General features: G+C 42.0%; 1 protein-coding gene across 2 annotated transcripts in view; it reads right to left on the minus strand.

Annotated features, from left to right (window-relative positions):
* Nucleotides 1-16019: 16019 nt before the first annotated feature.
* zfhx3b (zinc finger homeobox 3b) overlaps nt 16020-23252 on the minus strand; it is a 179486-nt gene continuing 172253 nt past the window's right edge. For both annotated transcript variants that reach the window (XM_084061696.1, XM_084061695.1), the window contains exon 11: nt 16020-22783. In XM_084061696.1, the coding sequence (XP_083917822.1) occupies nt 21039-22783 (1745 nt within the window). In that variant the 3' untranslated portion in view covers nt 16020-21038. The remainder of the gene's footprint in view (nt 22784-23252) is intronic.

Consider the following 23252-nt stretch of genomic DNA (forward strand, 5'->3'; position numbering starts at 1 on the left):
ATTCGAGTCCCTCTTCAGTAATTTTATCTCTCTCCAATTGACATTTACTGACCTGTTGTAGGAAATACAGATGACAGTTTTGTCATCTGCCACAACTTTTGGAGTGTGCCTTTAAAAGGGTTAAATTGCTGATGTTAAATGGCATGTTCAATTCTGCTTGCTGCCTGCTAATTAGATCGTAATTACACAAGAGCTTTGCAAGGCTGTCTGCTCTGATTAGAAAGCCTTTTGCGACTGATCCGCCTGACCTTTCTTTTTAAACTTCTCTACTTCAAATTAATAGCAGCTACAGGGGGTAAATGCTCAACAAATAATTCTTTACAAATACCACACACATATATGCACAATTTTGATTTAAATTATTATCATATACTGTAAATATGATATACCATGTCTGTGTGCGTGTGCGTGTGCGTGTGCGTGCGTGCGTGCGTGCATGTGCGTGCGTGCGTGCATGCGTGTGTGTGTGTCTGTGTGCATTCCCAGGCTACCCTGTTAGGGGCAGCCTGGGAATGCATACATACACACATACATACATACACATACATACATACATACATACAGTACATACATACATACCTACATACATACATACATACATACATACATACAGTACATACATACATACATACATACATACATACATACATACATACATACATACATACATGTATGGGTATGCATGTATGGGTATGCATGTACAGGTATGTATGTGTACATATATATATATATATATGTCTACTTATATAATCGAGGATTGACTTCCGCCCCACGCTGACGCCATACCCACAGCACTGATTTAGACTAAACACAACAACTACATCGGACATCTCGCATTCCTCCGACAGCGCAGCGCTCCGACGTTTCAATACTAAACCCGAACCAAACCCGCACCCTAACCCTAACCGCACGCGGATGCCACATAGTCGGAGAAAAGGTCTGTCGGATTATCGCATGCCTCCCCATCTCTACAGTCTACACGGAACCAGCCACAACGTGCACGCTGATTTTACGGGTGGCGTAGGGCACCTCTCATTGCTCACTAAATATTTTCCACCTCGCAACATAATTAATTCTACTCACCACATTTCGGCCACAACGGAAGGGGAAACAGCGTCGTACCGTTTACCGTGCGCACCACCGACACCAAACACCGACGGGCAAAGCCGAAACAACACAAAGCGGCCGCCATTGAAATGTCCCCATCGCCAGAAGAACAACAACAGAAGTGCCTCCTTCACCTCCTCTTCACTGCACCATGTCTTCTGCTTCCACGCTCAATTCAGGTCACTACAATGCTAATACATTTACGCTCAACCTCACAATCACACGCTTCTCCGTTTACTGTTTCATTAGCGTGAGCGTGGACAACAACAACAGCGCGTTGTGTTGCTGCGCTGCTGCTACACAATAGCAGCTAGGATCATGATACCAAGGACTCGACAGTGATGTCATCATTATGCAACCCGGAAGTAAAGATACCAAGGATTCGTCAGTGATGTCAGCCATCTGCGTTGCCACGTTGCCAAAACAACACAAGCACAAAACACACGAAAATATCAGTGTTACCACATTTGCGCCAGAAACAAGCAACCACCTTCATGAAAAAAAAAAAACAGCCGAAGGGGTCCACCATGTTCCACGGGTGTCCCCGGGGGTCCCAACACTCCCAAGGGGTCCACGGACCCCCAGGAAAAAAAATAATATTTTTTTACCATATATATATTTTTTTTACTTTTGGAAATGTTTATCCCACCATTTTGGTACCCCAAAATAAGTGCGCCCTTACAGCCCTAGAGCCCCGTACGCGGCTAGCGGGCCGGCCGCCCTATGGGCCTATGAACCTCTAGTATATATACAGTATATACGCACGCACGCACGCACACACACACACACACACACACACACACACACACACACACACACACACACACACACACACACACACACACACACACACACACACACACACACACACACACACACACACACACACACACACACACACACACACACACACACACACACCCACACACACACACACACACACACCCACACACACACACACACACACACACACACACACACACACACACACACACCTCAAAAAAGACTGTGCATGTATGTGTGCATGTGAACGACAGAGCTGGGGTGCCTCATGCATGTCAGTCTGAAGGGTGATTTATACTTAGTTGCACGCCAGTGTCGTACACTGAAAATAGCTGATCTACAAGTTGACAACGTGTCGTGCTGCGACGCATTGTGTGCCAACAGACTGTTGAACAGTGGTAGTGTGCTGGGGTGCCCCATGCATGTCAGTGAATGACAGAGCTGGGGTGCCCCATGCATGCCAGTCCAAGTTGAACAGTGTGGTAAATGTGAATGTTTGAGTTGGGGTGCCCCATGCTGGGATGCCCCATGCATGCCAGTCCAAGTTGAACGGTGTGGTAGTGTGCCCTCCTTCTCAGTGAGAGGAGCTCTCAGACTGAGGAGTATCTCTGGCCTCTGTTGCACACCTGGTCTCCATTATCTCTCCATTTCACAGGCTTGCACCCCCTAACAGGGCAGCCTGGGAATGGAACTGGCTCTTTCATCTTCCCATCATTATAGCAGTCTGCCCAGGGTCAGGGCCCAGCCTGACAGGCATTCCAGCAGCAACAGACAACAACTGATTTTAGTTAAAGGATAGAAAAAAAAGAAAAAAGAAAGTGGATTAAAAAAAACCTTGAAGAAAGCTTCAGTCAGAGAAATATTAATACGAACTAGTCTCTGAACAATTATTGTATTAAGAATTCTTCTCAGAGCTCACTTTGTCCCAGAGCTATGTGAAATATGAACCTGGAGCTCAAAAGCTGTGGGAGGAGGCCCCCGCTGCCTAAACCCAGGCCTGCTTACAGGCCTGCTTACAGGCTTACAGCTCCACCTCTAGAACACTGGGGCAAACATTTACTGTATGGTAATGTTCGCTTACACACCCATGTACTGTGCATACATCCAGAGTAACACATTGTCTTGTAGATAAACACGCACACACGCGCACACACACACACACTCACAGCAAAATGGTATAAGTCTGAAAGGTGTTGGTAGAGTTTCTGACTTTCCATAAATTAGTAAATATGAAAGTGTGGTGGGATATGATGTTGAGTGTTAGATTTATTCTTCTGGTTTATCACTCTTAAAACCTCTCCACAGAGGGACCATTGCGGAAAGATATAGGTGAAGCCAAATTCTTCTCTTCGACTTTTTTAGCATTAAAAGTCTTTAGCAGACCACATCAGACAATCTGTGAAATGCATTTAAGGAGAAGGGATCCAGCAGATGACGGGACAGCTCCTACATGGTCTGCCCATTATCATTTTGCATACAAGAAAAAAAATGAGGTGTGATAATTGATCTCTCATGTACTTCAGCTCACGCTCTCTCACGACACTATCAACTCAGCTAAGTTTCAAGGCAAAAACACACTGGCGGAGCGCACCCAAAGCACTCTCAACGCAACATCACTTTAAGGTTACAGAAATGACACCATGAGAAGCACTTTGAAGTGAAGTAAAATTATCCCTCATTTCTACCCCCACAAATGATTTATTAAGGGGTAAAAGGGGGAAGAGAGGAAAGGAAAGGGCAGACGAAGGAGAGAGAAGGACAAACACATTCCCAGCACATATTCTCTTCATTACGAGTGAGGGGGGAGCCGATCATTCAATTACTGGCTGCCGTCACAGGCTAATATTCCTGCCTGTCAGGGCCCATTCTGGCTCAGTTTTGGTCAGAGTTCTTCTGATGGACCTCATTTCCTGTTAAACAGAACCAGAAGGTGCTGTGAAAATGGCGACACCTGATCCTATGTCCAGGAGACAGGAAATGCTCCGGCAAGTCCCAGAGCCTGCCAAGACACACTCCACACCTTCCCCTGCATAAATCCCTGGTGGGTGGGGAATCAGCAAGGTAGGGTTTTAGGTGGGGTTTATGGGACCCAGGTTTGGCCTGAATGGTGAGAAGGGGCGGGGGGGGGGGGGGGGGGGCTATGGCGATAAACAGAAATGTGGGAGTTAAACTGTATATTGCTGGGCATTTGTTTGCAGGCCAACAGTTTAAATTGATTTCACAGTATCAGATCTTCAATAGTCCATTAGCACTAAGGAATACAAATTATTATATGATACCGAGCAGTATAACAGACTTTATAGAGTTTATATATTATGTTATCCTCATAGACCACCAGCACTATTTGGCACTCTTCCAATCAATGCTAGGATAAACCTGTCAGGATAGGCGAGTTTTTACAATAATTGTAGAGCACCAACCTCTGCCAAGGTGGCAGTTATTCTATAAGGTGTTGCAATGCTTCTCGCGCCACATGCCCTTTTGGCTAATTTAACTTCATGATACATTAGCTTTGGACTACTAACACTCAGGCCTTTGGAGGTTGACAAAACGCTGTGACCAGTCCATCAGCTCATGATAAACTTTAGTCAGTATGTGGTACCGTATGTTAAAAAACAGGTCCATTGACACAATTATGTGTGGACCCAAGTCCCACCTGTCTTTACAGTATCTATGCATGGTATTAAAGTCCCACTTACATTAGATTTTGGTCAGAGCAGCAGATTTATATCATTGGTGATATACAATATCACATTCACGTAACAATAAACAGTAACCAAGAACAAAATTATGGCGGAGCAGATGGTACATTCCTGGAGGTATATGGGATTCAATTTGGGCTGGAACGATTTAGCAAGGTATTCGGCACCCTCGGTTGGAAGGGATAAAAACTGGGTAAATTGAACCCGCTGTCCTAGTTACTTTATAACATACTTACTGTAATTACTGACTGACTAGAATGACCATTTACCTTGTTGTTGGTTGAATGGTTCATAGCGCTAATCCGACCTTGCACTTTGTTTGCTTTCTGTTGAAAACAGGAGCAGGCACGTACATGGACAAGCATACCAAACTAATTTGATAGACATTTCAGATGGGCACATATAAGGACAGGTACGCACAGACAGAAAAAACAACTGTTGAATTATACTCTTAAGGCCCATTTGTACTTAACATTAAGTAGGTGCACAGATACAAACAGAGTCTTCCGTCCTTTTCCTGTCCATTATCCGTCTTTCTGCACCTTTTCTGAAAGCTTTCGGATAAACAGAGAAGTACTACCAGAACACGATTTCCGCTTCCTCACAACAAGAGAAATATGGTGGCGAAACCTTTTGAGGAGATTTTGCAAGTTGGTGAGAATTTTTTAACACTATAGAGGTTCGTAGTGGCCGTCACATCTATGAGTCCGGTCCGCTACGCGGCCCTCACGCCTATGTTACACCGCTAATCCGACCGATTGCATTTGACTCCATATTTATATATACACACAGGTATGTGTGCATCTCCATATGTGCATTTGACGGGGGCCCTGACGGGTGTCAGACAGTGCATGTTGAAAATATTGTGTGTCTGACAGTTCATGTTGAACGGTTTCTGTTGTGTCTGACCTCAGTTCATGTTGAACATCTCCATATATGTCATCCCCCTTATATATGTAATTCAATGAATCAAAAATCTGAATTAGTTGATTAGTCTGATTGACCACTTAAACCTGGCTTGTATTATATTTTTTTTGTAAAATGGTGGCATACAAAGCTTGTACAGTAGATCTGCTGTTTTCACTTCCTAAAAAAAACATTCATTCATTATAATCAAGGCAAAAGTTTGTGATGGTGATATTTATTTGAAGTCATATTGCCCAGCCCCAACAGTGACGGTTACATCTTTTTATACATTGTATGGACATAATTAATTTCATACGTAAAGGGAGTAAAAATAGGCCTTTATGCAGACATGCGCATTAAAGTAGAATGCAGGGAGCTAAAGAGATCAAGCTCTAGTGTGTTAGTTAAAGGACCACTTCATCTTCATGTATTTGGTCATAATGTATTATTAAGATGGCACAATTTCTGCCTACTCACTATGTGTTTCAGACACTGTGGACAATTCAGAAACCTGCCTATACCAGTGACATCATTGGTAGGCAGGTTTGGTCGGCATGCTAACTTTTCAGGAAGAGAAAGTAGTTTCTATTAGCTTGGAATTCAGATCGATGCGATCATTGGAAGGCAGATTTATGAACTGTCCATAGCCCACCAATGAGACACAAGAGCATAGTGAGGACCAATTACATGAAGCCCAGGTTGAAAATGGGTGAAGTGCTCCTTTAAAGCTATACCTCACTAATAGCAACTAAATGCACTGGACCAGAGCGTTCTAATCTATTTACTTACATTAGGTAGGCAATACCTGTAGCTATAGAATTGCTCATTCCAAACTAGGAAACACTAATCCACAAGTCAAATAACATGTTCTTTTACAACCTTATCCTTTCAGTTTGATCTTAAATCACCTATCATTTTATCTGACAAACAAGATCAAATTAGCTTGAATTGTCTTTGACATTTATAAAGGAAGAAGACATTTCTTGTGGCTGTAGGTAAAGGGATAGGCTACATGGGTGGGGAAGTATAACAGGGAATGCCTCTATTGGGATGTAATGTGGATAGGGGGATTCTGTGGCTTTCAAGCTTGGCGATGAGATTCCTGCTCTTTACGGTCGTCTGAGTGAGTTCACCAGACTGCCTGTCAGGGGTTACTGTAGGTCTAGCCCCTGACAGCAGAGAACTCGGCTCATGTGCAAAACAGCCCTGCTTAGCCAGACCTTTCACTGACTTAGCCACAAATGTATCCAGTATGTCCACACTATCTGCTGGTGACATGTTGTAATTTGTAACTTCAATGACGTTCAGATCAGTTTACACACAGTTTGACATGTTCCCAAAACCTCAAACGGTTTCACTATCTCATGACAGTGCTTGGCTTAAGGTTCAAAATGTGTTACAATTTCTCATAATAATAATTATCGTGAGGCACCTCTTATGTGTGTGCATGCGCGCGCGCGTGCGCGCGCGTGCGTGCGCTTGTGCGCGTGTGTGTGTGTGTGTGTGTGTGTGTGAATGATAGACCATCCTGAGTGGTTTCACTGTCACACTTTCTAATTTTGTGACGTGTGTAAGGGTGTGCATTAATGTGACAGAGGTGACTCTCCACTGTTGGCTAAGCTGGCAGCCCGACGCCCTGACCAGTACAGCGTAGGATTGAATAGCATGCTGGGATGTGTGGTAGTGTGGTTTCCCTTCCAGCTTCTGCTCCTCATTTTCTGCCTTTCTGAGCTCAAGAGTGAGTGCCAGCTTCAAGCCAAACAGCCATTAGAGATATGTTTTTCATTTAAGACAATGCCCACGATTACATAGTAATGCTTTGCAAAACCATAGCTTTTTGTAGTCGCTTTGACTAGAGTTGTCTAACATTTGCACCATTTATGCTCTGCAAATGTTGAAAGCTGATCCTAAAGAGCTTTGGAAACCCCACCAAGCCATTAGTGTGACAAAGCAAGGCCTCAAACCTCAGCATGGCATCACCACCCAGTTAGAGTCATACTCTACAAACAGGGCCTGTGATATTCTATCCAGCAAAACTGCAGCATGTCTGTAGGCGAAACGAGAGAGAGAGTAATGCTGTGGTATGTCAGTAGCCATTTAAGGTAAATGAACAAAGTTTGCAGGGCACGGGAGGCCCTAGGAAGCTGTCAATCAGTTCCACCCCTGTACTGAAATGACAGAGAGAGGGGCATTGAGGATGATAATTAAATATAGGCCCAAGATTGGTGAGGTGGGCCCTATACCTTAAGGCAGCGACAGCATGGGTTTCAGAGATCAGCTTGCCCAGGGCCTGTGTTGGACTCAGGCGCTAACCCAATTTCACACTCTCTGACTGGGCCTGGCCTGTTTCAATGCAGCATTTGAGTGTGGGTGCCATCTGGTCCAGGCCTGTGAAGGAAATGGCCTGGCTTTTCACACTGATCGGATTAGGGTGTTTTTAATTCATTCGGGATGTGCCCTTGCGTGTTAATTGGCTCAACATGGCTGATGAATCAAGCCTATTGCTAGAGACAGGATGGCCCCTTCCTAAAACTCTTCAAAAGTTTTGTACTGCTCAGCAACCACTTACCTAATACCTTTTTCAAGGGTTTTCATAGTTGTTCCTTTTAATCCATTCAGGGGCTTTTCAAAGTGAAATTACTTAGAACATTTTTATGATTTTAACAGAGTTCACAACGATTCATCTCCCATTATCTCTGAAAAATCTGTTTTTTGTTTTGTTTTTTGTTTAGGAGACAATGGAGGATGTGTCGCGCACTAGTAGTTTAAGCAAATAATATGCTGACTATAAATATTGACTATGATTCTTACATTAAATAAATACAACAGAATTGTACAAAACAAAGTAATTATCATATAAGATGTGTGTGGTTTTAGCGGCTTGCCCTGAATTTCACTTTGTGTTGTTATTCATGCCCACAAAATGCAAACAAGAAAGAACCCTAAAAAGTGACACAGGAGAGGCCTCTAAACGGTCACACCAATGAAAAGCCCCTTCAGAAAATGACTTTTATACGGTGGCCTTGAAATACAAAGATAACGACACTTCACAAAACAAATGAGCAAATCAGAAAACATATCACAATATAAATTAGGTAATCAGAAAACTAAACTAAACTAAACACAAAGCCAATACCAACGTTTCAGAAAGCATAAATGGTAGGAACAAAGTCTTATAGCCACGTCCAAGAGTCAAGTGGATTAGGGCCACATACTGTAGGCCTGATGTATTGAGTTCTGAGATTATAGTCAAAATTCTCAGAATTCTGAGATTAAAAATCCAGACTTTATTCTTAGAATTCAGACGTTATTCTCAGAATTCAGACTTTAATCACAGAATTATTAATCTCAGAACTCAAACTACAAAGTGGTGAGTAGTGGATTAACTGTACGGTAAGGCAAGGCAAGTTTATTTGTATAGCACATTTCAACAAGGCAATTCAATGTGCTTTACATTAAGCATTAAACATTAAGCAAAAGAAACACGTGACGTCATAACATGGTGGCACCTAACAGAGCTGAAGTGGAAGTCAGTAGTGCTGGTATTTGTTCACAAAGCCCTGCAATCTGTTGTACTGAGGTCTGCTGGCGAGGTGGTCTGTAATCCAGGCCACACAGTGGATCTCAAAGTGGGGTCCAGGGACCCTCAGGGTTCCTTAATGGACCAAGGTCTGTAACTCTGAGAGTGTGCAAATGGTTCCATGAAATTAAAATGTTTGAGAACCACTGCACCAGACCATGGTCCACCTGCATCACAACAACCAACACAACACACTGACACAAACACAGACACACATAAGATGCTGTTAACTATGACGTGTGCATGCATGCATGCAGTGCACGCCCCCCCCCCCCCCCCCCCCCACACACACACACACACACACACACACACACACACAGGGGCGGACTGGCCATTTGGCGTACCGGGCAAATGCCCGGTGGGCCGCAGGGCCAGTGGGCCACTGGGCAAAAAAAAAAAAAAAAAAAAAAAATCTTTTTTTTTTTTTTTTTTTTTTTTTTGGAAAAATATTTTTGCTCCCATTTTAGGATTATTACGGTAATTTCCGGGTTGCGCGGCCCTATTATTAGTTACTTAATGTTTGGGCTGGGATGCTTTCCAGCAGGGTCCTCAGTGCGGCTGCAGAGTTCATGTGCAGGGCTGGGCTGAGGCAGTGAAACACTCCCCCCCCCCGTTTTGTCAACGGGGGGGGGGGGGGGGGCGGTTCGGACCGAAATGCCAGGGCTGAATTTTGGTCCCAGTCCGGCCCTGCGCACACACACACACACACACAGGCATCGCAACTCATGCTGCATGGGACAGACACCCTTCATTTAAAGCTTACGTAACATTACATGTCAATGTGATAACATACTCCAAGCACCAGCTATGACGCACGCGTGCCATGCATGTGCGAGCAGACAAAGAGGGACAGAGCCACAGTTTCAAGTGAACTTGCAGATCTATTTATAACAGAGTAAAAATTAAGCTCTCACCCGGTTTGCTGTTCATCACTGCAAATACAACTTTCATCCCTAATCCCATTCTACCCCACCCCCATTAAAGCAATCCACAAAGCAACAAGAGCGAGGGAGCGAGAAAGAGACATGCACACAGCTGTTTCTACACCCCCCCCCCCCCCTGGTGATTTTGTCAGGGGGTTCATAAATTCAACTCTGATTAATACATGTATTCTTTGATTTAGAAAAAGTGGCCTTATGTTGTTATTTATTTCTGCGGTTATTGCATGGTTCAATACATATTTATTTTATTTCACAAAGGTCAGTCACTTCATCCTGGCCTAGTGGGATTAAAACTCAATTCTAACCACTGGCAGATCATTTTATGATATGCCTACGCATGGAAATTTAGCAATTGGCGTACTTTTACTGTGTTGCATTATTAGCTGTGTATATTGTTTGCGGTCAGTGCATAGAATTGCTGTTATGGACATTGTCCTCCATGGTTGTTAAAAGTATTTTAGTTGGTCAAATATTTCTTCCCAACCCTCAGCCTCACCGGCCGCCTATGAGCTACTGTAGCTACTGCATCAGACATGTAAGTATTATAATTGGGCCGTGCCTCCTGGTAATTGATCATGCTGTCAAAAAGAACATTAATAATGTTACATGCAATTATATAATTTCCAGCATCCAATGCTATGCCAAAAAGTTGCATTTATTCTGCTACTCTATCTCTTTGTGCCATTGCTCAAACAATGTCACTATAGGCAGACAGCTATACGCTGTAACTTTACAACGCTTAATCTAAAAACACATTGTCAACACATTATCTACACAGTACAGATTGTAATCAGTGCAATCCTGCCATAACATACACATTTTACTCACACAATGCTTACTATATGCAAGTGCATGTGTCCAACAACATGCTTTTTTGGGTTGATTACAATGCCACACACTATCCCTGCCAATGTCACATTCTGCAATACCAGGTACTTTGAGCTAATGCAAAAGGATTGAGGCGACACTTCTATGCAGTGGAGAAAAAATACACAGCCCTGCATACCCATGGGTATGCCACCTTGCAGTGATCTGCGCTCCGAGGACAACCACTTCCTAGAACTTGTAACTAATAACTAACTTGACATGGCCAACGAGTTTGTGACAGAAATGTGGGCATAGGCCTATGATAATTTCAATACAATGTTTGGCATTTATCCAGGTTCCAGGGGGTCCCAAGCAAAATGTGTTAATATAGCATCAAAATCAGTTTAACAATTTTAACCCGGCTATTTGAAAATAGCTTCTAATTTCAACAAGAGAGAGAATTATGAAAGAAATGTTATATTTTTTAAACATTTCAACAACATGTATTTTCAGATGGGGACCTGTGGCCAAATACATGTCATTTTGGGGGTCCTTGACATGAAAATGTTTGAGAACCACTGATGTAGGCTATTTGTTTATTTAACAGTATATTTGTTATATATATATATATATATATATTTTTTTTTTGTATGGGGGTCCCTGGCACAGAATATTTATCCCTGGCACAGAATATTAGAATATTTTCTGATATTGGCTCTCAAAATGTTTGAGAGCCACTGAACTAAGTGAGCCGTGCTGTGCTGTGTAATGTATTTCATGAGTGTTTCCATGCACTACAGCTCGGTTTCAGATACGGTTCTTACAACCTAGATTGGGCCCTGCTCAGGGGGTACAGTAGTACTAATCCTGAGTTCTAGGAACCCATGGGAGGAGCAAACATGCAGAGCTGTTGCTCTGGATAAGGTGAGGTGACAACACTGCAAACAGAGGCTGCAGGACGAACACTACACATATACATAGTCAGGCAGAATTGGGCAGAATACATATCCTTGTAGAATCTGTATTTAAGCTGCCCCAACCTCCAGATCGGGGTCAGACTCCCGTTGCCTTCCGAGACAACCGGACCCTGTCTACCTTTCCAACCATCTCCTTCCATCCCTTTTCCCCTGTCCACCTTTCCTTCCTCCATCTTTGTCCATCCCTTTTCCCTCTCCCTCTCTCTCTCTGTTCTTTATTCTTATTCTCATTATCCTATAATACATTGCACAAACCAAAACCCATAATTTCCCCGTGTCACTGTGTTGGAATAAACACAAAAACAACATATCAATGTCACTAACAACACAAGCCACAACGCGCACAATTACTTCACGCAGTCTGTACGCCACTTCTCACTGCACAGCACACATCTGCCCCCTCGAAGCATAATTAATTGCGGCCAACACAAACTCACAACATTACGGTCGGCCATGTTGTTCCTTAGCGTCATCGCTGACCACCGCCCAGCGAGACCCAAACACCGCGAGACGGACAACATTTCGTGTACACCATTGTGTTACCTTTCATTTCCCCCGAGGTAGAAGACTGGTGACGCGAGGTTAGTTCCCTTTAGCTCTCAGCACGCTGTGTGTGTGTGTGTGTGTGTGTGTGTGTGTGTGTGTGTGTACTACTGCACGCTTTTGTGGGTCTTTGCGAAATCCCGAAGTGGAGTTTATTGGTCATTGGAACGGTGATGCACGTCACCCCTTTGTCAAGTGGGTATTTTCAAACCCTGGAATGGATTTAGGGGAGCATCAGAGTGTTTGTGTTGGAGCGCCTCAGTGCGGCTGCAGAGTTCATGTGCAACCTCTTGCATGCGATGTTTCGCGGGGGTCCAAAAGGGTCCACGATGTTTGGCGGGGGTCCCGACACTCCCAGGGGACCCGGGGGTCCCCCATATTGAATATCAGTGTTGCCACATTTGCGCCAGAAACAAGCAAACACCTTCATGAAAAAAAAACAGGGGTCCGCCATGTTCCAGGGGGGTCCCCGGGGGTCCCAACACTCCCAGGGGGTCCGCGGACCCCCACGTAAAAAAGAAATATAAACATTGTTTTCATTTTTTTTTTCTTTTTTTACTTTTGGAAAGTTCTATCCCACCATTTTGGTACCCCAAAATAAGCACGCCCTCACAGCCCTAGAGCCCCGTACGCAGCTGGGGTCTCGGGGGGCATAGCCCCCCGAGACTCTAGTTATATTATATAGGAATTATTGTTATATTATTGTCATCTGTTGTATTTAATAAATCTACTGAAACCAAATTTCAGTATTAACACTTCATTCTCTCACCGAGGAATTATTGAATTTCCACAACAACTACATTACCTAATGCGCCCTAAACGTGCGTCGCACGGGGCCGACCTGCCATTACGTTAGTTACTGGAGTTACTGTGGAGCTACACATAGTTGTCCACAAGACACCCAAGCCACAAAATACACCATCTACAATGGACTAACTGAGCAGCAATATTAACATTCACCACATTCATTGTTGACAAAGTGATTTCACATCTGCTTCAGCCACGACAACCACGTTAGCGTTAGCTACATGCTAACGGTAAAAGTCCGATAGCGTTAGCCGCATGCTAACGGCGGCTAACGCTGTTAGCCGCCGTCATGTTAAGCACCCCTGGGCACTAATCATTCAAATACAACGAACGCTATCACAGTAGTGGACATAAACATTCTTCCAGTAACAGTGACCTAAAAGTCTTGACAATATGAATGACAGGGCGATTTATTAGAGAAATTACGGTGATTGTGCTGTCCTCGTTGCTGCGTCTGACTGTGATGGCGGCAGCGAGCTGTGCGAGCAAGTATTCGATGCTGGCGTCTGGAAACTGCCCTCAGCATGACACGACCAATGAGAGTTAGCGCTTTCGTTGTTGCTAAGACACGGTGTATGGCCCATAGCACGTCTGCCCGATAGCTTGTAGATCTCTCGCACATGATTGGCATAGCCTGCGTTGCCAGCTTTTTCGCACACATGATTGGCTGTTAACAATGTGAGCAGTTTTACGCTTCATGATCAGCCCGGAAGTAAATTGCGAGCTGAAATATATAGCGCTTTATGATTATTAGAGAAGGAGACACATGTGAAGGTGGAAAAGAAAGTAGAAGTACTTATATACTTTTGCATGAGCGATTTTTGTAGCAAGTTGGGAGAGAAGTGGACCAGTGCTTTGGCCGTGAGTTGTACCTAAAGTTTTGGGTTCCAAAAGGGTAAAGGGGTCCTCCTCTCTGATTGGTGTGGCAAGATTATCTCTGTAGTCATGTGATCAAGATGTATGTGATATTTTTCGGATTCTATTCCGATTGACTACAATTGGCTTTCAAAGTTTGCTGGAGGGGCCCATTTTGCACGACATGCTACAAACACCACTGGATCGATCGGCGGCAAACTTTGCACACACACACTCCCAGTAGGCCAAGGAAGAATCTCCACCCACCTTTTTTCAAATCGGCCAGGTTTTGCTATACCACGAGACAGATCTTTCCAAAGGTCATTTTTTGTTACTACTCCTACAGATTTTGTTCAAACCTCACGCACATCGGTATACATTATTTCTGTAGTCATGTGATCAACACGTATCTGCCACATTTCTCATATTCCATTCCGATTGGCAATGATTGGCTTCCAAAGTTTGTGGGGGTGGCCGTTTTGCACAAAATGCCACACATCATGAATGCAGTGCCCGATTGCTGGGAAACACTAAGCCAAGGAAGAACCTCCATCCCAAATTTTTCTAATATCCTCATGGTGGCGCTACAGCAGCCCACTTCACGTTTTGGCCTATAACTCTTGAACCATAGGTCGTGCAATCAACATCTTTCCCCCCCTGCATTCCTTGGATCATGACGCAACTTATAGGCCCTGTTTCTGCCAGATAAAATGTTCTGCCATAATGGCTTTTCTTCAAAACACACTTTTTGGTACTACTACTCCTACAGGTATATTGTCCAAAACTCACACAAATCGGAACACATTATCGATTTACATTATCTACATTATCTAGATGTACAAGTTCGATTTTTCAGATCCCATTCCAAGTGGCTATGACCAAAGTTTGCGGGCCCTGGGTAGGCAACCCGGCCTGGCGCAGACTCTACTTGACCTGACTTTTCTAGTTTATAAAATCCTCAGTGTTGATTTAACTCTCAGAGTTACAGATCCGTAAGGGTCCATTTGGACCCTTGGTGGTCCCCGGGCTGCACGTTGAGAACCAGTGTCCTATATAGGTGCCATCTTCTTCAACACATTCTGCAGAGTATCTCATAGTAGACATATTGCCAGTTTTACTTGATATATTTTTAAGCCTCAGTTACATTTATTTCACACAGCCACTTTTAATTAAGAAAAATAATATATTTTGCTGCTTAATGTGTAGGCTATTAATTAGGCTTATATAGAAAGCATCCCTGTCAGTTGTGTAAATATGACAGGTGATGGAATAGAGGATAATCAAACAGGCTAAATAGTACAGTATGACAAGATTACATATATCAATTAAAACAAGCATCTATAGTTTTTTGGGCGTAACAGTTAATCAAACTGATTTATTTGATTATTCTAAAATCAATTTTCATAAATAGATTCTTGAATTGCTTGGAATGTTCATAAATAGTAATAATAGTAATAGTAGATCTACAAGCTCACAATGTGTTGCGACATGACGCATTGTGAGCTTGAAGATCAGCAACTTTTTAAAATTTTTGCATAACAAGGTATAGATTAGGGCTTAATTTGTTAATCAGACTAATCGGTTCAATTGATTATAAAAAATCTATTTGAATTATTTTCCATTGACTTGTCGATATATAATAAAAGTCTATAGAATAATCTCTATGAAAATAATCGATAGTTGCGGCCCAAATAGTTTTAACATTGTAATGAGATGGAAATGTGAACCAAATGGGATAATATCAACCATACCATTCACAGTAGCCTTGATCAAAACAGGTCTAGTTGGCCTATCTAGTGATAGAAATTGTACAATTTGAAACTATCGGGACTGCTAAATTTGGCCAAAAGTCATTTGAACAAAAAAGATTTTCTCAAAACACAATACTAAAGTTTTCAGATTCTAGTCTGCTGTAGCTCACTCAAAGCTAGTCATTATAAATACCAAAACGCACAAACATGAGTCAAAAGCATTGTATTTTTGCTCATACTTTTTTTTAATGTATCACAATGAGCAAGAAACATACTTGATGAAATATTTTCAAAGGAGTATATTCAATTACCATCTACAATCAACTTAACTAGGACAACAAGGTTTTGTGACAAAAGTTTCTTTAAAAGTCTGAAGTTCCATGTGGTTTATGTATGTTAGTTTCCATGTAATTTGGTACAGTTTGGAAATCTTCATCATATAATTACAGTAACAAAAAAGCTAACAAGACTACAGTATAGAAAAGACATCAAGAACAACATTTTTGGTTTAACTTGCTCTTTTTTGTACATTGCAAGGCTGTTTTTTTTCTACCCTCGGTTGGGCTGCCTGGAGCCACAGAGCCATGCTTGTGAGGCTCGGAGGAGGAATAATTCAAGGAAACAAAAAGGAAAAAAAATGCATAAAAAAACATTGTGGCACCAGAAGTCACAAAAGGAACAGAGAGCTCCAAGTAACAGTTCATCTTTGAAATTGGAGCAAATGGTTGTTTGGTTGTTTGTTAGTTTGGTTGTTAATTTTGGTTGATACGCTTTTTTTAAGAGTGTAACTGCCTCTCTAAGAATGACAGCATCAAGAACCCTTCCCCTTTCTCTGTTATTCATTCACTTCTTAGATGATGTAATGAACAGAGCAGGGTGAGCCGCCGTCTGACTGGAGAGCTTTACTTGTCAATCAGGGAGACAAGTCGAAGGAAATGAAACAGGTAGCAACAACGTGAACTGGGAGAAATGAAGTAAGCATCTCTGTCCATCCTTTCCTGAAATGTGGAAAACGTCCATCAAAGAGCAGAAGCAGACGCAGAGCTGGAGAAACAAAGAGAGCAAGACAGAGAAGGGAGGAGGAGGCAGCTGTAGCCACTTAAGTTCAGTTTCATCTAAAGACCTTTCTCTCTGTGTCACACATGTCCATTGGTTCCAGAGTCCTTTCTCATTACAGAGTTGTCAGTAATCAAATAAGGAGGTGATATTAAAGCTGTGTTGAGCCTGCCTTTGGCTCCCATGCCCAGTTTTGGTGTGTGCCCACAGCCTCTCATGTCCTCTCAACAACATCTCCAACGTTTCCCAGAGTTCTTTTTTTTTTCTTTCTTTTTTCTTTTCATTCCTTCTTCATCGCAAAACAAAAAAAGTTGATGTCTTGTTTTAAATATATCTATATCTGTATACAGGTACACGTCCATTTTCACAGTGGGCAAAAGATGACCTCGACAGCAAAACCTTGTCTATCTCTCTTTGTAAATGTCCATTAAAATCAAGTAACGTTATCCCAATGTGAGTCAGTGGATCCATTTATCCACTGTCGCCTATCGTGCCACAATAAAATATACACTTATCTGGGGCACAAATCGTATTTTTTTTGTCTTTTTGTTTCAACTGCATAAAGCTTTGGCCACATTCATATTCAATCAAAGTAAAAACTGCTCAGTGCTTCGGTATCGTCATTCTCCTCAATTTTTGATTATTGTTATCTTTAAAATTTGATTTTCCAAAATTTCAGGTATTCATAATCCAGCTTTGTGGTTCAGTTCATTTTGGTGTGTTATGTATAAAATAAAATGCCAAAAATTTGTAATTGATGCTGGCTCTTATGAAACACACACACAAACATACAAACTCACATACAGTCCATGCTGGCTGAATCTGATGTAGAGACCTTGACTTTGTCCTCCACAACAGAGCCCAAACAAAGAGTACACTTTGGAAATAAGAGATCAAACAGTGTCATAAAGACAACAAATATAAAGAACATTATCACACCATAAAGTGGCCAGGTCATAAAATAAAGTTTTGTTGTTTTTTTGTTTAGTTTTTCTCTCTCTTCAATTTCAGCGATTCAAATTAAAGCTAGTGTTAATTTATATGAAAAAGTAATATACAGAAACTAAAATAACATACAAATACTTATAGAAAATAATAATAATACATGTCTGACACATTATTTGAAAATCAAAGTAAAGCAAATGTATCCAAGAAAAAACTGTACAACATTAGAATTCTCAAAAATAAGAACATACATTATGAACAATATTCAGGACTTTAGAGAAGTGGCAAGCTTGCAGACCAAATCAATCGAATTTCAACAGCATGCTGAAGTATTAACACCAAATCACATTGCTCTGCAAGACGTAGCACTTTTAACACACTTTCGAGATTGCGCATTTTATTTATTAGGGCGAATACACTTGCTATACACTAGTGGCCGAAAAGCAGTTCTTCACAAATTTAAATATGTTGGTTTTGGTATAAAGAAATTAAATAAACATTTTGTGTATCAGTTATCTATGAGGGGTGGGGGATATCTAAGCACATCCAGTTCCACTGCAATAAGATGGATTGGGTGACTTCTTTGGACATGAAAGCGTGACATACCTCTTAACTAGTTGAAACCAAGGGACATCTTCAAAAAAAAACTCCTGCTTTTTCCAGACATAATGCTTTGGAATGAAGATGTCCCTTAAACCTGTAATCAATGTTGTGCATGAAAGTGTCACCCTGCAGACACCTTGGGCAAATCACATCTGGATTTCCCAGGAAGAGGGCAACCGCTCCTCAGCAAAACAACCATTATTTCCTTCTGAGACTAGTTGTAAGTTGAGAGGCATGATGACACTAAACCTATGAGACGCATCAGTACCAGATGTATTATATACATTTTTTGGTAACCACTATTACTTGCTTAACAAGTGAGCAACAACCTTGACTGGATGGAGGGATTCTCAGCAATGTTCCATGCCAGCACAAAATGACATATCCAGGTCACTTTGTTTAGCAACCCATGATGCTAAATTTACACAACAGCTTACAGTCACTTTAGAAATGAGAAAAATAATGACAATTTAAAGCAAATAAAATGAAATAGAATCAGTCCTTGCTTAAGAAAAAAAATCCATTTTGATATTTGGAATGCACTGTTCTTTACAAACGTTATAGATCATTGGCTTTAAACATTGGTCTGTTCAAAAGAAAATCGGCAAAATGTCCTTTGGAACATATATTCACAGTCTTCAAAGTTCCGTTTTTGCAACAAGAAAAAAAAAGGTGTCGCAGAGGCAGGAAAATGGTTTATTGTTTGTTTTTAGTTAAAGCTTAGCCAAAAGCAAAATGAGCATGCATCTACGTACTCTTTTTTTTTTCTTTCAAAATTCTACATTAGCAGCAAAACGTATGTCCTCGAAGACCAGACCTTATACATTTTCTTAAAAAATGGACTTTTGAATGTGACAGAAAAGTCAAACAAAGATTAATAACCTCTATCTTACAAACTGCAATGGCTCTGTAACGGTGCTACTCCACAATGCAAGGACAAGGGCCCTTTTTGGTTTTTGGTATTCTTGGTATTTACGTACAAAAGCCACCTGTTTGCTTGCAAAGAAGCAAAAACGGCAACTCTGATGCGTACTCCTTTATCTTTTAAAACTTTGTTTCCTTTCCTCTAAAAACAGCAACAAATTCTCAAGTATAAAGAAGCCTCTTTTCTCATCTTTATGCACCAATGGTGAAAGTGTTTAGTCTTTGGATTTTCTTTTTGTTTTAAAGCGTGAGAATTATTATTAGTATTCTTTTTCATTTTCATTTATGACAATAACAAAAAGTCTAAATGAAAATAAAGTTGAAAAAGACTGTAGCCACACTACATGAAGAACTAAAGACCTGTTTCGTAGTGCACAAGGGGCCATAACAACCTCCATATCTACAAATACAGGAGACGAGAGGAAAATAAGTGCGAAACAAGTAGAGTGAGAAATAGGAGTCAGACAGTGGTAAGTGCACAAAGGTAACACAAAATAAAATTAAAGATTTGTAACATTTCACCCCGGATCTTTGTTTCTTTTTGGTTAGTGTTGCACCAACCAAACCATAAAACTAAAATAATTTCTAGAGGACCCTGCCTTGTCAGAGAGGGGGCATTTGGGTGAATGTTTGTCAAGAAGCTGAGAATAAGACAGAAAAATAAAGTTTAGATAAGTTACCTGTCCATAATCTAGTCTATCGGAATGACTAAGACAACATCAAATGAAGCGTCTTAAAGTTGGACGATACAAAAGCTAAATGTACACAAAGATTTTTCAGTCTACCATACTGTTTAAATTCAATTCCAATGCAACAATCTACTTAACACCAAAAATGTTCATAACTATCATAAATACAGAAAGTGTTTTTTTTTAATATCAAAAATCTTTTTATCGCCCGTCAACATGTCTGCAATGCTCTCTTTGTCTGGGTGAAATAGGATTGCTAATTTACCCCCTTTAAGAGGATTCCAAATGTTAAAACCAGCAAATCAACTACCCTTTTTGAATGCCCAGAAACTATGTTTTAATTATAATTTCATTAATTTTAAAACTTTCTGTCATTAAATCAATTTCTGAAAAGAAAAAAAGAAAATAAATAAAAATAAAATAAAAATAAAAACAATGTTCTTCTCCTGGAACAAAAGGTGTAAAACATGGATTTCTGTAACAGAAAAACATCTGTGAGCTGTTGACCTGAGAATAAAATAGACATTACATTATTCTTTACTTTTGCAAGCCATTGGTATTTGAATGCTTAAATAGCAAGAAAACTGATAGACTATTCTCCCATACAGTACATACTGGCTTTTTGACTGTGCTATTAAGTAGAAATAATTATAAAACAAAGGGACAACTTGTTGACTTGTATTTTGTTGTAAGGGTTCTTGGGCCATTAATCAACTTTGAGGCAGTCCGTTGCCATACAGTACAGCGTTCCTCTATCATAACCCAAAACTTAACTGCAGTTTTCTTTTCTATTCTCACACGTTAGTATGAATGTATTTCAGTTGGAAAAAGAAAAGAAAAGAAAAAGAAAACCAGCATGTTGATATGGGAAAACAATCCACTAACATTTAAATTTTTGGTTACAAGCTTTGGAATTGCAGTTAGTCTTTACACATCTTTTTCTGAAATTGGTTTGTATACTTTTAAATGTATTTTAACATCGCTGCTTTTTGTATTTTTTACCATTTGTGTTTTTTTTTGTCTTTTGTGTTTTTTAAATATTGTCCATCACTGAAAGCTCTTTTACAATCTGATGGAGTCTGTTCCTACACTAGCAAGATTACTACTACAACTACTGCTGTCTTTGAGACAGCTAGGCTGTTGCGGCTCCTCTGCCGTCCTGCCCAGCCTGTCTGCTGACTTCTGACTGCTGTCAGAGTCAGACTCGTCGGTAAAGACGTCTGTTGGTATCGAGGTCTGAACTCCTGAGGTGCTCAATGAACTTGAGGTAACCGTTGAAGGTGAGGACACTGGAGGAAAAGAGGAGGAAGTGGAGGAGGGCGTGGCGTTGGGCTTTCCAGATAAAGCTCTGGAGAAAGGGGCCTGGGACCAGGGTTTGCCGGCAGCTGTGGTGTTGACCGGGGCGGTAGAGGATGAGCACAGGGACGAGGAGACGGCAGAGGATGGCATGGCGGCTGATGATGCTGGCGGGGGAGGGGGGCTGCTGATGGGATGAGTGGCAGACTGCGAGGTAGATGCGGTGTTAGGACTGGGGAAACAGGCTGAAGAGTGAGGTAATAAACTAGTAGCGTGCTCTTTGGCATTTCTGGCTGATCGCTTGATTGTTCTGTGTTTGTGCAAGGCCGACTCCAGGTGTTGACTGAGTGCTTTCTCCCCATCCAACGTGGTGTCGCAGGCCAGGCAGTCGTAGAGACTTCCAGCCCCGGCACCGCCGCCACTGGGGACACGCAACAACATCTCTTGCAGGTTTGCCACAGACTGACCGAAAAAGCAGATAGATTTAAGGTGGGTAATAGCCGCTTCTTCCTTGTTGAAAACTGCTTGACACTTGCGGCATGCCAGCTTATACTGCACTTTGGGGATGATGTACTGGTCTAGGTGGGGGTCCACAACTTTGCCACCCATCTCGTTCTGCTCAGAATGTAGTTTATTGTGGGAGGAGGAGGAGGTGGAGGAAGAGGTTTCACTATGGGGGTTGCCTTTATGCTCCTCTGATTTCACTGGATCTTTGGCAGATTCTTTGCGATCCCCCGAGGGTTGAGGGGGAACTGGAGTTTGACTCGCTTTGGGTTGCTGGATCTGCTGAAGCTGCCGCTGTTGCTGCTGCAGTGCTTCCTGCAAGCTCTGCTGATATTGCTGGTAATGCTGAAGCAGGGACCCTGGCGACAGGCCCATTAATGCTTGTGATAATGTTGGGTTGTAGGGAAAGAGGCTTTCCATGCCATACATGGGTTGCAGGTAGCCCCCCTGGAGAGCCCCGGGTATCTGAGCCATCTGCGGGGCATAATACGGAGAAAAGCCAGGCATGAAGTAGGGGAGGAACTGACTTGTGAGCAGAGCTGTGGGATCTGACGCCAATGCCGCCTGCAGGGCCTGAAGCTGAGCTGGGTCGACCACATACTCCATGCCAGGTGTTGGCATAGATGTAGCAGGCACGGCCGTGTCCGGTTTCTCCTTCTTGGCACTGGCAGCAGAAGTGGAAGGGGCTGGGGTGCTTCCTGTTGAAGATGGGGTATGGGACTTCTCTGCCTTCTCCTTGTGTTTCTCCTTCTCTCTTAACCTCTCAGCGCCACGCTCTTTGGGGGGATCGGGCCGGGAGCCCGTGTGGGCAGTTGAGGAAGTGGATATGGTGGTGACAGAGGTGGAGCTTGAATGGGACACAGATGAGCTGGTCTGAGACGGGCTGGATGAGACCAAGGACGATGAGGAGGGAGGTTTGTTGGGTAGTCCAGATGTGGGGAGACTGGGTGAGGGAACACTGGCACCAGGCATGTTCAGCAGGTTTGGAGGTTTGGGGGAAGTTAAAGCTATAAGACAGGAAAGAGTAAAATTAATTAAATATTACACGTGATTGTAATCTTATTTGTGCAACTTCAAGAAATTAATTATGATAAAATTAGGCGTTGGCTGAAAACTGAGGTCTATTACTGACCTTTACGCAGACTTAGAAAAGCTTAATCAGAACAATAATTAGGTCAAGCTCAGATAATGTCCACAAGGTCAAAGTGGCTTAAGTGTAGAGTGATCCATTAGTATTCACTCTACAGTGACATTTAATATTCTCCCAGTTCAGTTGTGGCAGTTAAAGTAGACTGCAAGCCAATAATAGCACACAACTTTTCTCTGTTTAGAGTTGCTAAATAATATTTCTTTGAGGCATAAGCAAGCACTTACCTCTATTGTTATACGGTTGTTAGATACAGTGTACATGTATGTAATACTTTCAATTACTATTCTATTATTTGTTCACTATATTTGCTCATTAAGTACAGTTGC

Source organism: Gymnoscopelus microlampas (genome assembly GCF_963454915.1).
Source record: "Gymnoscopelus microlampas genome assembly, chromosome: 1".
In the NCBI taxonomy this organism is placed as follows: Eukaryota; Metazoa; Chordata; class Actinopteri; order Myctophiformes; family Myctophidae; genus Gymnoscopelus; species Gymnoscopelus microlampas.